Below are 17,697 nucleotides of genomic sequence, written 5' to 3' on the forward strand. Positions count from 1 at the left end.
TTTTTATTAATCGAAAAAAGCAATAACGTTTTTTCTATTACGACCACTACTAGTTTAGGACAGAATGGAGATGTTGTGTGCTGTAACATGTTTAGGGTTAAACGTGCCTTAGCCTCCGTTACCCTCCAAATAATAATAACACCAAAATCTTAGGGTTTCAAATAACGCTCCACTCTCTACCTAAACCTACTCTCCCAAACAAAACGTGCAAAACACGCACCAATCAAAAACATTTAATGTGCAAATGGCATGATCAGTACCTTTAACCTTAGATGACACGACAGGTACAAAATTAATAAATGAAGCGCTGAAAAAAGAAACGCGTGAGATGAACGCGCGAGTACTGTATACCCTTTTTTTCACCCCTCTATCTAGGGTTTTCTCGCCGTCCACAGCACAAAGCCCATTATAAATGGTTAGTGATAAGAGCCGCACATTATTGACACGTGGATGTTTCTCATTGGATATAATTTTCTCTCTCCTAACATTCTCTTTCGGTATATTTTTTTCTTTTCTTTTTTATTTAAATTTTTTATTTTATTACAAAAATACAAAGACATCTTCTTCCAACGACAAGAAGATAAAAATTCTCTCTCATCTATATCTAATATCTTCACTCACTCTCTCTCTCTCTAACTCCGAAACAATCGAAACCCCTCTCTCTTTCTCTCTCTAGGGTTTGTGCGTGTTTCGCGCTTAATTTATACCGACGCAGTAGCGAATCAAATCTCCGAGCTAAGCTTTTTATCTTCGCCGTCGAAAGCTCTGTCAAACGGTGTCGTTTCTGTCCAAAGCCGTTGAGAATCGGTTAAGCTTCTGGGAGAGATCGTGTGCGGTGATCCACAGGTGAGTTCGCGTGTACCTTCTCTTTTTAGATCAAGCGTTTTCTCTTCTTATATATAATTCAATGAACGTTTCCGTGTTGATCGGAATCTTGTTCTCAGATAAATCTGAAGATTTTTTTGATAAATATTATTAAGCTCTCACTGTACTGTTTATGGTGTGTCCACTTCAGCTTTTACTTTGCATTTTCCTTTTTTTTTTTTCTCGCTTTATTACTACCGTTTCACGCTCTCTTTTTTTATCATTTTTTCTTTTTTTCTCGAGTTTTCTTAGCTGGTTAATTCGCACCGAGTTAATTCATGTTTATCTATTGATGTGAGAGATAAATTAATTTTAAACGGCGAGCCCTAAGATAATTTAATTGTGTTGATATTTGTGCATCGTTTCATCATCATCTTGTAAGGTGAGTTTCTTGCCACGCATTAAATCATATAATTCGATGATATTTTAGCTGTAAGATGACAATTTTCTCCTCCATTTTTTTTTTGTTATAAAAAAACCCTAATGTTTTGCTGGGTTTTGTTAACTGTCTCTATCATTGAACTAATTGTATGGATGACATGGTTACTGGTTATTGCAGTTGCGTTTAAAATCATCTATTATAAAGTATGAGAGTATTTTTAGTTGGTTTTATTGAATTAGACCTAGGGTTTAGCATCTTTCATAATTTTGGATGTTATGATTTTATGTAATTAATCACTGTGTTTTGAGTTTTTATTGCTTCTATATTGCTTTATATTGTGCTTTGACTTTGTCGACCTTGTCTTTCCTTTTTATTTGTTACTAGATTTGCATGAACCCTAATTGTTTTCTTAAAGCTTGATTAATATGTTATCATATGATAGTAGTGCTTTCCTTACTTTGTACATGTTTGCAACTATTTGTTTGATTAATAATAATAATTTGACTTAAGTGTTGGATATTTTGACCCATTATTTCCATTTTGAAATTTAATCTGAGTTTAATATATTTGTGAATAGGAGATATTATTTATTGGTACTTCTAGCTGCAGTTACTTGTACTGTGATGTGCTTGCACAACAGTGGATAATTATTTGCAAGGTGATTCTAATATATTGGCTGAGTTCATGGGATCGTCGTATGTTGAGATTGACTCGATCTCTATTGATCTTAATACCACTATTGACAAGAGCGATGCAGGCAAATGTGAACATTTTTCAATACGGTAAGCGTTGACGCCACATACATATTCTTAAGAACCTACAATACTTCAGTTATATAGTTTACACCTTCCTTAATGCACACTCCCTCCGGTCACATTTATGAGCAAATGTTCCTTTTTTAGATTCATTGAATAATTGATCTACCTTAAGTATAATAAAGTTTAGATACATCAATTATTTAATGAATCTGAAAAAATAAAAGTTGCTTATAAACGTGACGAGAGGATTATTTTTCACAGCTAAATGTTAGTGGTTAATTTATTCAGGTGGGAGGTAATATTAGTAGAAGGGATCGAACACCGAACCTCCTAGATGTAACTCTTTTGGTGTCCCAACTCATACCATTGGGCCACACCTTTAGAGACTATTCCTAAACTACTATCTTGTAATATACCTGTAGTTGATTACACTGTCTTAATTAGAGGAGTTTCTGTTATTTTTATTGACTATAGGACACATACTGCAATTAATGTGTTTGTTTACAATAATATTTGAAGTTGGAACCCTTTCGATTTTTAAATGCATGGGAATAAGGACTTTATCGAGAGGCATATGATTGGTGTTGCCTAAATATAGAAAGTTTTGAATATTGCAGAATTATTTTGAGAAGTGTTCGGTTTTGTAATTAATTTGAGAGGGGCTGATATCAAACTTTCTCTTCAGAATTAAAAAAAAAAAAAAAAAAAAACTCTAGATTATATTTTCTTATATGTAATCAACTGTCTTTTGATTCCCTTTCAGATTCTTTAACACTATCTTAATTATTGTTAGTGCAGTGAATATGTCTCAGAAATTCGGAAAAAAGATTGGAAACTTTGTTGGCCATTTCCAATAGATGAGTCTGACAAGCAACCGTCATTTCCACCGCTAGATGTGCCAAAACACAGATGTTGCCATTCTCCAAACTATGAACAAGAAAATGCGGCCAAAGACATTCCTAAAGATATCCAAACAGACTTTAATCGTGTTAGTACCGGATGCAGATCTGATACCAACTGCACTAATGCAGCTCTCAAACCTTGTATTCAGAAAGATCCAATATCTGACATTATTGTGAGAAGAGACATTGATCTTAATGCTAACCTGAATAGTGTCGATTGTTTCTTACCAATTACTATTGAGAAAGAAAAGAAAGCCGGAGTTGGACTCGGCAGCGGAATTGGTAACTTTCAATCAGTTATATATTATATATGAGTATCTTTTTTGTTGTTTTAATTGGGTGTTAATTTTGTTGAATTGCTTCCTCCAGACCTTGAGATCGGATTGGAGGATAATCTCAATCACCAAGTAACAAGTGCTCCATCGCCTAAAATTTATCCAGACTTTCCACAAGAAGTGAGCACAACTAAAAGAGGTAGTTTCATCTGAATAAGACATTTTAATGTCAAACAGCAGCACTCTTATTTATTTTTTTGTATTATTGAAGTGACAAGTTTGTGTATATTATAGTGATATATTCTTAATTTCAAAATGTACAATTCAAGTAAAAGGTTCTTTTTTATTGGGACAGGTGGTGAAAGTAATGGAGTGTCTTATGTTCAGCTTGCTAAAAATCTTAGACTTAAATGCACGGGTAAGAATTCTGCTGAGATTTTTAATGGGGGAACACCTGCAGATAACCAATGCCGGAAAGATTTAGTAACAACAGCCATGGAATCAGATAATAAATATGATCACACAACTGGACCACCTATTGAATCCCTTGCTTGTAATCATACTGTGCCTGCAGTAAGTACAGACAACATGGTTGACGATGATTTTCAAGATCATCATTCAGAAAAGTCCACTGGTTTGTCTCGTAGGAAACCTCGAAAGGTGCGTTTGATGACTGACTTGTTGCGTGAAAATGGTGAATCAAAGACTGAAAAAATTGCAGTACAAGAATCCCAATTCCGTGGTACTTCCAATATTTCTGCAGCTTCACAGGCACGCTCAAATTTCCCAGGAAAGGTGGATGTTCAAGGAGATCTGACTTTAACAAACAAGGGTCAGAGTAGGAAAAGGAAAATTCTCCCGGATGAAGTACGGAGTATGGAAAGTATGGCTTTTCAGAGAGCTGGAGTTGAAGCTCAAAACTTAGAGGGGAATGCAAAAACAACTAGTACGGTTTTCAATAATAGATCCAATTCCAAAAATGTGCTAGAAGGAACATGTTTACAATTTGCTGAGAAAGGCAACTGCAGTAAACCTGGACCTGAAAGAAGCCAAATCATGGGTAAGAAGAAGAAGAACAAAAAGAATCAAGTTGGAGACAATTATTACTTGATTCCTGAGCCACAACAAGGACAGAGAAGAGAAAATGAGGACACCGTGTATACTACAGATAAGGCATATGCATCTAAAACTGTTTCTTCTAGATTATCTCCTTCTGTGTTCACAGGGAAAGGGGTGGATGATTTTTCTTTCCACAACCTAAGAATAGAAAATGAGTTCAATCCATCCAAAGAAAAGGGGAAAATGCTGCAAACCGATGGAGAACTTAATTCTTTATCCTACCACAGAAATGACATGCTTGGCAGAGATTCTTTTGCATATTCAGGGGTAAAAATCAGGTCTAGTGTTGCTGCAGATGTTCCAGTTCCTTCAGACCAAGGGGTGATGAATGGAAAAGGAAAGGAGGAGGGTTTGCATCTTTCTTTGAACAGTTATATGTCAGAACATGGTTACAACAAAAAATGTATCCATCAAATAGAAAACCGTCTTCCCTTCACATTGCCTTTTCAAGAGAGCACCTCAAGAGTTCCTCAGTTTAATAGAAACGATAGTGAAACCAATGTTTTTGGAGCACCTAGCATTCCTTGCAGGCACACGACAAATAATATTTATGGAAAAGGAGTTCACTGTAAAGTAAGTTGCCACATAAATGTTCAGAGAATACTTTTCATGATTAGGTGAATAAGTATGCCTATCAAATAAAGATGAATTAATTCCTCTGACCAATTAATGGTATTATGTAATTTTCCCCTCGTTTGTGTGAGCATTGAGCAGAGTTTAGTATTTTTAATCAATGTTGCATTTCTATTAGACTTTCAATTTGAACAGTTTTGACTTCTTTAATCAAGTTTCTAGAGTGATCATCATTTCCGTTTTGCAGGAAAATACTGGTGCAAGAAAAACTGTTGAAGATGTGGAACAACTAGGTATTAAAAACAGATACAATGAACAAGCAGCTGAGGTGTCTGAGCAGGGAACATTAGATGGTATACCCATGGAAATTGTGGAACTCATGGCAAAGAATCAGTACGAGAGGTGTCTCCCTGACGTAGAAAATAGATGCTCAATGTTTGAAAAATCTTCTACCAGTAGGAACACACAGATGACAACTGCTGTTTATGGCAAAGGGAAGATGAGCTTGTTAAAAGAAGGGCAGAAGGAGAAATCAAGGGGTAGACCTAAGAAAAATAACATGGTCACAAGAGGAGAGAATGTGAAGCCTAACAAAAGAAAGCCAAATCATTACTTTTCTCCATTCAATGGAAGTAATTTGGGAGTGAACAATCCGTATCCACCTCAACCCTCCTTCGGATTTGAAATTCCCCAGTCCCAAAAGTTGTCAAATGGATTCCAGTTTTCACCTATGATTTCTAACCAGCTTGGTAGTGCGCGGAATATCAAGTTTAATGGGAGTCTCGAAGAGCGCGCCCCCTCTAATGCTACTTTGCAATCCCTGGGAGGATGTAGCTTACACAAGAATATATTACAACAGGATGATGAAGCTTCTCACATTTGGGCATCCTTGGCCCCAAATCACGCTTCCATAGGGTATAATGGATTGCAAAAGGTTGTTTCTCAGCCTAGTAGTAGCAACATAGACAGAACTTCACTCCAATCTGGTGCATTACATAAGCAGAACATGAGGAGGGATATTGATCTTAACTATACAAATATCAATGCTACAGGCCAAGAAAAGCATAGTAGAAATACAGGTTCTGGAGTCTTCAGCAGGGTGAATGGAGAATGCTCAGTTCCATGCAAACATAATGGAATAGAGCCTCATCAAAATGTGAGGGGCTCTTTGGATTTGTATTCTAATGAGACTATACCTGCCATGCATTTACTTAGCCTTATGGATGCAGGCATGCAGTCACGTACACCCTTCAATGTTGGTGTTAATGCTCAAATGCTCAAAAGACCCTCATATCCTGGTGATTGCAATACCAAGTTGGAAATTGGTGCATCTAAGGCCAATGGTACCCTGAAAAGGCAGCCGTCTGATTATTACAACAGAAGTTACTTATCAGATAAACCACATGGCTGTTTCATTGGCTCTCCAACCTTCGGTGCATCTTCATCAGCCCAGCATGGTAATAAGTTTACAAAAGATGATGGTTCCAATGCTCAAAATTCAACTAAGTTTGGAAAGAAAGAAAAGATGAAGAGCTCCAACTCATCCCTGCAGAATAGATTTGTTAAGCAGTGTAGCTTGTCTTGTAACGAAACAGAAACTTCACTGCAACGCAGATTGGAAGTTCATGGTGCTCACACCTCTGTGCCGTTAAAGACCACATCTGGCATCTCATGTACGGTGAATAGAAACCCAGCTGAATTCACCGTTCCGGAAACAGGGAATGTCTATATGATCAGAGGAGAGGATCTGAAATTTGAGAGGAGCATTCCCCAAAACAAGCATCTTTTCCCTATTCATTGTGGACACAAGCAGCAGAGGAATTTGAAGGGAACTAAAATGAAAGAACACTCAAAACATTGAAATCCTCCATTATTCTGTGATCTGGTAGCTCTTTAGGATCTCCTTAATTTTACTTTTTAGCTACAAACTTTATAATTAAGCATTTCTTTGATAAACCTTATTTTTCCTGTCTTTCTCAAATATTTCAGCAGGTGAGTCGTTCATGCAACGTGAGAATAGCAAATGACTTTCATCTCAGTGTAGAAGGTGATCTTTGACTTGGAACCTCACATCGATCGACTTGGGAAGGAGTTAGTGAGATGCCACGTTGAAAGCTGATCAGAAGACAATCGTGCATCTATTATGCAATTGTTGTAACTATTAAACTTACGTACTTCATATATATTATGTTGGTGTCATAAAATTTACGGGGAGCCTACATGTAGCCCCTTAGAATTAAAGGATCAGTATGATGTCATAAAGTTTATGGGGAAAACTCAAAAATAGCCCCGTATAAACTTAATATATTATTGTTACAATTCATACAAGTGCCAAAACCAATGTAAAAGATCCAGTTTGCTACTGAGATGTTTTTTTTCCTACAAAACCTACAAGGAAAATACTATTTGTTTGTGACCAAATTTCACTGGTAGTACGTGATTGATCTCTTTGATGAAGTTTATCAATCACTTGAGCTCAATTGATTTGTTCGTGATTGATCTCTTTGATGAAGCTTATTAATCACTTGAGTTCAATTGATTTGTTCGTGATTGATCTCTTTGATGAAGCTTATTAATCACGTGAGCTCAATTGATTTGTTTGTGATTGGACTTTGGCCTATTTTAACTCGTACCTCGCAAGATTTTTCTTAAGACTGAATTCAATGTTGATTCTCTATTTAAAAACATTACATGTATAATTAAAGAGCAAGACTGAATCTCTAATTTAGAGTCTTTTGTTGATTGTTTTTAAAAAAGTAGTTGTAAAAAAAAATCTTAGGAAAATCGATGCATTTCGTGCGAGGGGACAACCACTTCGGTTCATGGAAAATTAACATTATTATGTTGCATGTCCTCTTGCGTGTGCGAGTTATATTCCCTAGCGCTTCCGAAGGGACATTAAAAGACACTCTTGAAAAATGATCCCTTTGAGTGTGTTTCTTTCCATATCTAAAGTTTGAATCCTTTAGACGCCAACAATTCTTTCATTGAGTTGGTCTATGTCTTTATTCAATTTTCCATTGTTTATTCTAAAATTTCATTTTTTTTCTTTCAATTTTTAGAATAAGAAAAAAAAATCATAATTGCTTTATTTTCATCCTTTGTTCTTTTTTTCCATTCCTTCAAGGCTTAATTTTAAAATGGCTACGGATTTGTGAATAGAGACTTTTTTTTTTGAAAAGGCTAAAAAGATATAAATAAAACAATCAAAGTATAAGGAATGCTACAATCAAAGGATTATACATTTTACAATTACATTACAAAAGCAACGGTGTCTCCAAAGAAGAAAAGCTGAAAATTGTATTACAATAAAATCACTACTAGACATCTGTAAGGCTGAGTGCTTCATTGATAGAAATCATAAGTACAATTACAAAAACAACGGTGTCTTCGGAGAAGAAAAGCTGAAATTCGTATTACAGATAAAACCACTCCTAGACATCTGTAAGGTTGAGTGCTTCATTGATAAAAATCATAAGAAAAATCTTTAACTCTGAACTTGATCCATGACCAAACCAAAAGTTGTACAATGTCCAAAGGTGTTACGAGCTAAGCAATCCTGGTTGCCAAACATGACATAGTTACGGTGCTTCTAAATTGACCAAATGCATGAAAATATTCCTTCAATTTCTTTCATTGAGAAATCAAACCTATGAATTGAACCACATGACAAAAATAATTATTTGACATTACACAACTAATTCTTATCCAAGACAACATACATCCATAATAGAAGCTAAAAAATCAAGCAAATGTTCAGTTGTTTCATTCAAATTACAACTACCCAGACATGAAAACGATGTAATATTTTGCACCCCTCTTCAAAATAAATTATCTTTGTGGGATGACAATTATGCAGTAATCTTCAAGCATAGAAATCTTCAACATGACTAAACTGTCCAAATGACCTAATATAAAGGAGAATTCGTTATATCTTCAAAGTTAGTTATCAATTCATAAGCATCTTTAACCGATTACATACATCCGGATTAAGATCCCAAATCCTAACCCTAGATTACATATATTATAAGAAAGATTCGAAGTATATATTTCGAGCGAGCTATATGTCATGTCCTCGAAAGGTTTAAGATTTGAAATTTTTTATTCGAATAAAAGATCAATCTATGAAACATCCAAAATTACTCAATGAAATTCAAACCACATGACCATAAAAAAAACATGGTGTTGCAACAACATAGGAGTTAGTTTATTTTTATCTACAAATCGTAAGATCAAACTCTATGCAAACGAGTTCATTTCTGTTCGAAATAACAATGTCAGCTAGAAACACATTCGTCCCCACAAAATACTAACCTTACGGACGACATTTAAAAAACGATGTATGAAACTCACATATCTTAATATATATTTTCCGTTTTCGCACATTTGTGCATTTGTTTTTCTATATTTATTTTTCTTTTATGCCTTATTGAAAATCCGTACGTTTCTACGATTCATAACTTTACACTTACAACTTTAAACTAATCAACTAGGAACTTTGTTAAGGATCAAACTCATGTCCTAAATTGATCTATCGATTCATTTGTCATGCTGAAATGTTTTCGAATCAACAAACTGCCACGCCTGGAGAGACTCTAGTTTGATATAATTTGTGTCAAGTTTTTAGTTATCAAATACGTATACAAAAATATATAAAGCATGACTCCTTCCAAAAGAAGAAATGTTAACAAAAATAACAATTCAAACAAGAAGAACAAGATATAATTTCATTTTATAAAATGTGAATTCAATATGTCCAATTTTGTTCGCGCTTGTTAGAATCACATTACATTTTTCGTTCATACATATCATTTTACTTGAAAATAAAAAGAAATATTCTTCTGTTATTGATAAGATTGTATGTTTTGTTGATAACTTAGTGAATACTTTTTTTTTGTTTTGAAAAAGTCATATTTTTTAAATGTTATTTATTTTTTGACAATTTTTTTTAAAAAAATAAATTTTTAGCTTTAAAAAGGTCACATCTAACCTAAGAATTAATATATTTGTTTTAGAATTAAACAATTGTTAATTTGGAGTGCAAAATGGAAACGAATATATAAAAAAAAAAAACGTATATATGGAGAAGAGAAAACTCTAATAAATGGAAAAGAATAGATAAAAAAAAGAGGAAGAAAAAGTGCATAAAAAAACAAGAAATTAGAGTGCAAAATACAGTAACTTATATTATTTGGCTAATGCTAACATGTGCCCTTGGGGCACATGTTAAGGAATTTAAATAGAAATAATGGTCTTAAAAGTTGTGCATTCAACCTTAATCAATTTTTTAAAGTCAAAATTTTAATGTTTTCTATGAAAAACTTATAATTTTGGATTCCTTAACTTGTGCCCTTACAAGATAACAAGACCCATATTATTTTATCTAAAATAAGAGTAGAAATACAACAAGAGTTATTCTTGCATGAACTCTCACCCAACACATCATTCTTACACACAACCAATAAAAATATGACACATGTTATTAACTTTAAAAAAAGTGTGTAAGAATGGAAACATAAATAATGGTGGGTGGTTCTTGTCGGTTAAAGAAAGTGGAAAAAAGAGAGAGAAATATTCTGATATTAATTCCTTTTATTATTTTAATGAGGTGTTTGATTTTAATTGGATGGGTGTAAGAATGATATGTTGGGTAAGAGTTCACCTAAGAATTTCTCAACAATAATTGTTATAACTTAAAAAATGCAAGTTTTATATAAAATATTTGCTGTAGAAGTATGTTTTGTCATGATGAAAGTTCAAATGATCATTTACAATAAATCAAAAACAACCATACAAATGAGTTGAACATGGTACGATGAAATTAAAGTTTTAACTCAGCCGTACTTACCACAATAGAATGAATATGCATAGAAAATAATATAGGATATATTTTAATCGAGTAAAGAAAGCTTAATTGAGAATTAAATAGAAAACGTCAAAATTTTGTTGGCCACCAGTCAATTATTTCATGACATCAATTATCAAAAACTCAAAGCACCAAAACAAGAAAACTAGTTGCAGGTTTTGGGAAACAAACGTAAGAGAGCAAGAATGATTATATATGTGATAGAAAATTAGAGATAGATCTATGAGTTGTAAAAGAGGGACAAGATTGATTATACCCAAAACGACGACATATTATATATAGTGGCTTGCTTGGCTTTGGCCCTTTTTTCCTTTTTATATCAGCTTTAAATTAAACTGAAGGAAAATAATAAGTAGGTCATATCTGAACCCAGAAATAATAACAATAATAATGAAACTTTTGTATTCTGGCCGTAATTAAGATTTAAGATTTAATTAGGATTTAATCATAAAATTAAGATTCAGGATTAAATGATAGATTAGTTTTGATAGAAGGAGTAACGTAAGATCCTGCAGACACAGCACAAAGGCGCGCTTATGAACATTCATTCCATTTCTCATGCAACAACTCGCTTCTTCAATCTTTCTTCCAACTCGATCTTCAACATTCCGTGGGACCCATTTGTTTTGATGTTCCTCCTGGTTCGTCTTTTCTTTTCATTCTGCACATTCAACAAGTTTTTTTTTTTTTTTTTTGTCACACATGAAAAAGGCAGATTTTGAGTGTTATTTTAATACCTGTCTTGATGTTTTTGATCAAATTTATTAAAAAATTTAGTATTTATCTTGTGTCTGGCTTTCGAGCACATGATTTGATGAAAGCTTTGCAATTGCAACCCTTCATAAAAAGTTGAAATATTTCCCTTACTATAATGCGGATAAGCTCAAATTGACTAAATTGTGCTTGTGCTATTGTTGTAAGAATTGACCACCCCATTACTCCTTTTAATAAATTCTTTTTCCGTTTTTAGAAGAATTAAATCTTTTGTTTATAAAAAAAATTGTGAAAATTTCGAGTTTAACTTGGAACATCTTATGGATATGATTTGAATTTCTAAGGATTAGCAAAATTTATTTATGTAGTGAAACAACACAGTTTCACACAACATTCTATTAAAGTCCTTGGGTCGTTATTTGATGGTACATATTATTACTTTATCAAATCATCTAACGCTCTGCGTTGTTTTTTAAGACACTACATCCACATGCTAATGATAATAGATGAAGTAATAAGTTTTTTTTTATCAACAAATAAAGGTAGTTCGTGTTTTGTTGGTAGATATTCGTCACATATATATTTTTTTTATATTTTATTATTTAAAAATAAATTTAAATTTTGAATCAATTTTGTATTACTATTATCTAACAAAATTTTAGAACATTAAAGAATTTTCTATTACTAATAACATGCATTGTGCTCATGTAAGATAGACTAATTCTACTTGGATTTTTTTTTTAAAAGATAATTTAGTGAATTAACGCTTAAAATAAAACTATGTGATTCTCCTCGTTCTAACAATTGAGTGCAGATGGCAATGATTAAAAAAAAAATGCTATGAAAAACAAATTCGCACATCAAAACTTAATTCATTTATTATCTTAGGTTTAGTTGAAGCACTGATATAATCATTATCTCACTTTTAAGAGCAAGACAACACAAATTTACTATGCCTGTTGAAGAGAAATGAAATGATGCTTGTCTTCAGGAATATTCCTAGCTAGGATATATATACCTCTCCTTTCATTGGAGCCTGACATGAATTTTTCAGCTCATGGTTGGTACTGTATTTTCTAGATATATCAAACAATCCTCAAATTCAGTGGGCCCAGTGCCCTTGGTCTTTGCTTATTTTCTTCCTTGATGTGAACATCTTCACAACTTAGCAGAACCGAAATAGAAGGTTGTTACCCTTTTCAGCCGCAGAGACTGAGAGATAGAACAACAGTGAGTTATAAGTATGTATATATATATAGAACATAGCATACGTACATATTCATAGTCTCTACTCTCTATCTCATGCAGGCAAGTCTAATGTTTCTATATTGAGCAAGACTTGAATACTCACAAACACAAATGATTTGGATTTAGCCACATGTATATATATATATATATATATATATATATATATATATATATATATATATATATATATATATATATATTTTTTTTATCAAAGCACTAAAATAAAAAGACAGGAGATGACTGAACCAATACAACAGAGTCAGAAAACGTATAACCTGCGAAAAGAAAGACTAGATCTATCCCTATAAAGGATTTAACCACATATACAATTGATAACAAATAAAAGCATATATATATATATATATATATATATATATATATATATATATATATATATATCTTTTTATACTTTTTATCAATTGCGTATGTGTCTAGATCCAAATTATATTATATTTGTGACGACAAAAATACTTTCATAAGATGAAATGTAAAAGTATAAATAAACTTTGACATTTTTAAAGAATAATTGCTTAATTTAGAATGCTTAAAGAGTGTCCCGGGACACTCGTTAATAAGCCCGGTTTTTTAATATTATTATTATTATTATTATTATTATTATTATTATTATTATTATTATTATTATTATTATTATTATTATTATTATTATTAAAGTAACATTTATGACAATTTTACAACCGTTTTTTTTCACAGAAAATAAACGATGTTCATTAATTCAAATTGATAGAGTATATCAATACAATACACATTCAAAGTCGCTAAAAACAAAAAAGATAAATATGCGAACAAACTCACAATATACATGTTAAAAGCTTAAAACGGCATAGTACATATGCCTACAAATATGACTACATTCAAGTCTCCAGACATTGATATATTCAGGCCCGGCCATTGGGGTGCGCAAGCAGCTCAACCAAGCCGGGCCTCGAAAACCTATGGGTCTCAAAAAAATAAATTAAGTCTAATACCACATCCCACTTAAATAAATAAAAAATATGTTACTTATTTTTCTTTCTTCAGTACATGTTTGAGTTTTTTTTAGACTCTAATTCTCTTTTTGACATAAATCTGATGCTACCAAACCACCCCCAATTTATATAATCACTCAATCAGTCAATTTGGAAAGCTATTTCAATAAAAAAAAATCACAACAATCATTTCTTTTTCGCACAAACCATTTGTTTCCCCTTTCCCACAACGGAGGAATGATAAATCCAAATGACACCGTTAGGTAAATTTCACCTCTCTTTCACTTAATTTTTTTTTATTTCGTTTCATGTTTAGAAGTTCTTCTAATTCTGATTTTTTTAATGAGGTTTAGCTACAAAAAAAAAATTATGTTTTTATTTTAGGGGGCCTATTTTAAAAAGAGAGCCGAGCCTCCTATTTTATAGGAACGGCCCTGGATATATTTAAAATAAATGTACATTGATATATTATACTAATTAAACTCTTAAAAAAATATGTTGTCATGGACCGTGTAAAAAGAGTTACAAGTGTAACTACACTATTCTGCATTAGTTTTTTTATCCACGCATGATTTAACAAAACATGCTTGACAATGGTTGGTCGCATATATGCTTCTTTAAGGTAGAATCGTAGGCCAAAGCCAGAAAGGAAAAGAGATGAGCCAATATATATCAAGTTAAAATTAATGATCAATACTTTACTTTCATAAATAGAAAATTTTATCGGTATTTTTCTTTTAAGAAAACAAGTGAAATTAAAGGAGCTGGGTGTATACAATTTCTGAAAACGCGAGATAATTTTCCTTATAAATTAAGTAATTGATCATGCGAACCCTAAGAAAGCCTACGTACTCCAAAAATGATGATGATTATAGTGTTATTGGTAAGAATTTTAAGAGTAATAAGTTTTTGGATTCAGCAAATTAAAGAGGACATTGTAGTTGAATGCAATCAAGCAGCTTTAATTTATACTCTTTCCTTAAACAGTACTATCAGTAAGTGTCAATATATAATTAGTTCAGATTCTAAAGTAAAATCGGAAATGCACAGGTGCAAGCAACTAGTAAATCTTTGCATGATCCGGTTTTCGACATTAATTGTTGGTCAAACGTCATAGGATTATATTATATGTTTTGTGAGTGACCAGAAAATAATTAAAAAACTGTGTAAGAGCATCATATTATTGAAGAAAGTAATTACCTAGCTATAAACTTTACGACTAGCTTTGTTGTTGACAAGACCTTGGATTGGAAGCAAAAATGAAAAATATAACCACCCATTTATGGGAGAACACCAATGTCTGTCTTTTTTCTAGAGTCTATTAAAGCACATAAATCCTTCAGTTTTGCCTCTCATAATTCTGACAAATTAATTAATTAAGTGATTAGTCAACACATTTTGATGATCCCTATTTAATTTGTTTTGTTTAGAATGTAACCTTGTTTGGTTAAACTGCAATTGCCGCACGTACACAAGAGCCAAAGAGTGCTAAGTTATTGTGAAAAAGTAACGGAACATATACTGTATAATGATCAGTTACCTGTTGGATAATATGGAATGGGGTACCCACTAGCTAACTACTATGGTAGGTCATAATATTCTTCAACCCACAATGCGAGGAGAAAATCTTGTGTGGACCAGGATCAAAAATTTTGGTTTGGTCACACACAAAGAGAGAAGAGAGAGAAGAGAGAAGAGAGAGAAAATGGAGAAGAGAGAAGAGAAGAGAAAGAAGGAAAAAACTTGTGTGTGTGACCAAACTAAAATTCTTGGTCCTGGTCAGAATGCCCCAAACTGGTGTGCTTAATTTTCTTTTTTGAAAGGAAAGTGATATGCTTTATTTATGGATCCACATTCGCATTTCAGACCATAAACATCAATTTTACAATTATATTTCTTTTCAGATGGGATATTATAATATATGTTAAAATAAGAACAATCAATGGCAAGTCATAGATTAATTAGAACAATACTCCCTCCATCCCAAATTATAAGCCAAAAAAAAAATATCACATTTATTAAGAAAACTAAAACATGAGAATTTGGAGTATAGTTTTTTGTGTTTTCTTTGGAAAAAGTTTCATAGGAAGATGTAAAATCAATTTTCATTGGCCATTGGTTATGGAAAAAATGAAAGAGAGAAAATTGAATGTAATTTGCATTTAATTTTATGAGAATAAACAAAAGTTTTTCTTGAAAAATAGATTTTTTAGAAAAACAAGATTAAATAGGATAAAAATGTGTCTTTTTTGCTTATATTTTGGGACAAAGAAAATGAGTTTTTTTTGCTTATATTATGGGACGGAGGGCGTACATGGCAAGTTATAGATCATAAACGATACTCCCTCTGGTCACTATTATAAGCAAAAATTCACTTTTTAGATTCATTCAATAAATGATGTATGTAGTCTATATATAGACCACATACATCATTTATTGAATGAACCTAAAAAGTCAACTTTTACTTATAATAGTGACCGGAGGGAGTATGCTTTAAGGGTCCATTTTTTAAAAATGCTTTGAATATGAACTCTTACTCTTACTACTCCGGCCGTTCCAAATTATATATCACTTTAGCAATTTTATATAGATTAAAAAATATAATTAATGTTGTATAAAAAAGAGTAATTATGAACTATTTATAAAAATATCCGTCGTTAATTGTATGGAAAACATAAATTAAAAGAATTAGAAAAAAGATAATGTTATAAATAGTAAGGGACATAATAGAAAAATAAAGATTAATTATTTTTTTGAGTAAAGAAAAATAAACATTAATGATTTTTTGATATTGTAAATTGACATATAATTTGAAACAACTTTTTTACTTAAATTACATTTTATTTAAAACGGAAGGAGTATTTTTTACTAAATATGGTCTAAAAGTGATTTTTGGACCATTTTTAAAGGATCAGTATTAAGACACATCGGTTCAATTTTGATAAAATTTACAGAAAAATAAAATTGCTTTCTTTAAATATAAAAGGCATATAAAGGAACCAAGCGGCGTCATTAAATAAAAGCCCCATGCATCCAACAAAAAATTGTAGCTAGGCTCTTTTAAATTAAGTCGATGTTGACAATCCAAAAAACCTATCTAAACGTCGTTATTATTAAATTGTGAATTTTTTTTTTTTTGACTCGTTGATTTTAGTAGGGACTGGAATCTGTGACAATCCAAAAAACCTATGTAAACGTCGTTATATTAAATTGTGAATGCTTCTTTTTTGACTCGTTGATTTTAGTAGGGACTGGAATCTGTATACGGATGACCAAGGGAGTTTGTGTTGGCTCGAACCGAGTGTTTAGACACGAGTGATGCACTATGACTTCTATCTGCTATGAAATGGGTTAAGAACCTTCAGCTCTGGAATATGGATTTTGAGGTGGATTCAAAGACGGTGGTAGATAATGTCTACGGTAAACAATTAGGCGTGTCAAACTTCAACTCTATTATTCAAGAATGCACGCGCCTGTTGTGCACAGATCTTGCAAACTCTAATGTAAAGTTCATTAGGAGAAGGGAGGTTCCATCTTTAACTAGTTTCCATATTTTCTATGGGATTTCTACATGCATTGAAACTATTCTTATAAATGAAATGCATTAAGCTTGTTTACGTAAAAAAAAAAAAAAGAATACAGGTAAGTATTAGTGTATATATACAATACATGTACGATAATAAATAAAGGAAATAGGTGGACATAATATTATGGCGAGAATACAATTAGTTATAATCATATTTTGTCAAAAAAATAAATAGTTATAATCATATATCATTAGTAACAATTTGACGGGATTCTGGTAATTCAACCTTTTTTTTTTGGTGGTCGGGACCCCGGACCTTGCATATTTTTATGCATTGTCGGTTTGAAGTCTTGGGTTCAAACATATATTATATATATGATTAAATATTAATTTAACAACTTACTATTAATAGTATTCCCTCAAAAAAAACTTACTATTCATAGCAACCTTTAACACTTTTATCTGATACACTGATGAATATCTG

At 32.2% G+C, this 17,697-nt stretch overlaps 1 protein-coding gene across 1 annotated transcript; it reads left to right on the forward strand.

The window, feature by feature from the left end:
- Positions 1–634: 634 nt before the first annotated feature.
- EMF1 (embryonic flower 1 (EMF1)) lies at positions 635–7,294 on the forward strand. Its single transcript, XM_085756766.1, has 7 exons — positions 635–846; positions 1,824–2,028; positions 2,803–3,188; positions 3,276–3,380; positions 3,537–4,873; positions 5,121–6,758; positions 6,863–7,294. Exons 2-6 carry the CDS (start codon positions 1,931–1,933, stop codon positions 6,732–6,734), a joined length of 3,540 nt encoding a protein of 1,179 aa, XP_085612892.1. The 5' UTR covers positions 635–846; positions 1,824–1,930; the 3' UTR covers positions 6,735–6,758; positions 6,863–7,294.
- The last annotated feature ends 10,403 nt before the right edge of the window (positions 7,295–17,697 follow it).

This window comes from Medicago sativa, chromosome 3, assembly GCF_051527215.1.
Source record: "Medicago sativa cultivar Bolivia chromosome 3, Bolivia_mono, whole genome shotgun sequence".
Taxonomy (NCBI): domain Eukaryota; kingdom Viridiplantae; phylum Streptophyta; class Magnoliopsida; order Fabales; family Fabaceae; genus Medicago; species Medicago sativa.

Bases quoted from the DNA above. Each gene is read 5' to 3' on its own strand.
- EMF1 (XM_085756766.1), top strand. From the start codon at position 1,931: ATGGGATCGTCGTATGTTGAGATTGACTCGATCTCTATTGATCTTAAT. The intron at 3,189-3,275 runs GTAACTTTCAAT...TGCTTCCTCCAG, and splicing joins TGGACTCGGCAGCGGAATTG to ACCTTGAGATCGGATTGGAG. The intron at 4,874-5,120 runs GTAAGTTGCCAC...TCCGTTTTGCAG, and splicing joins GAAAAGGAGTTCACTGTAAA to GAAAATACTGGTGCAAGAAA.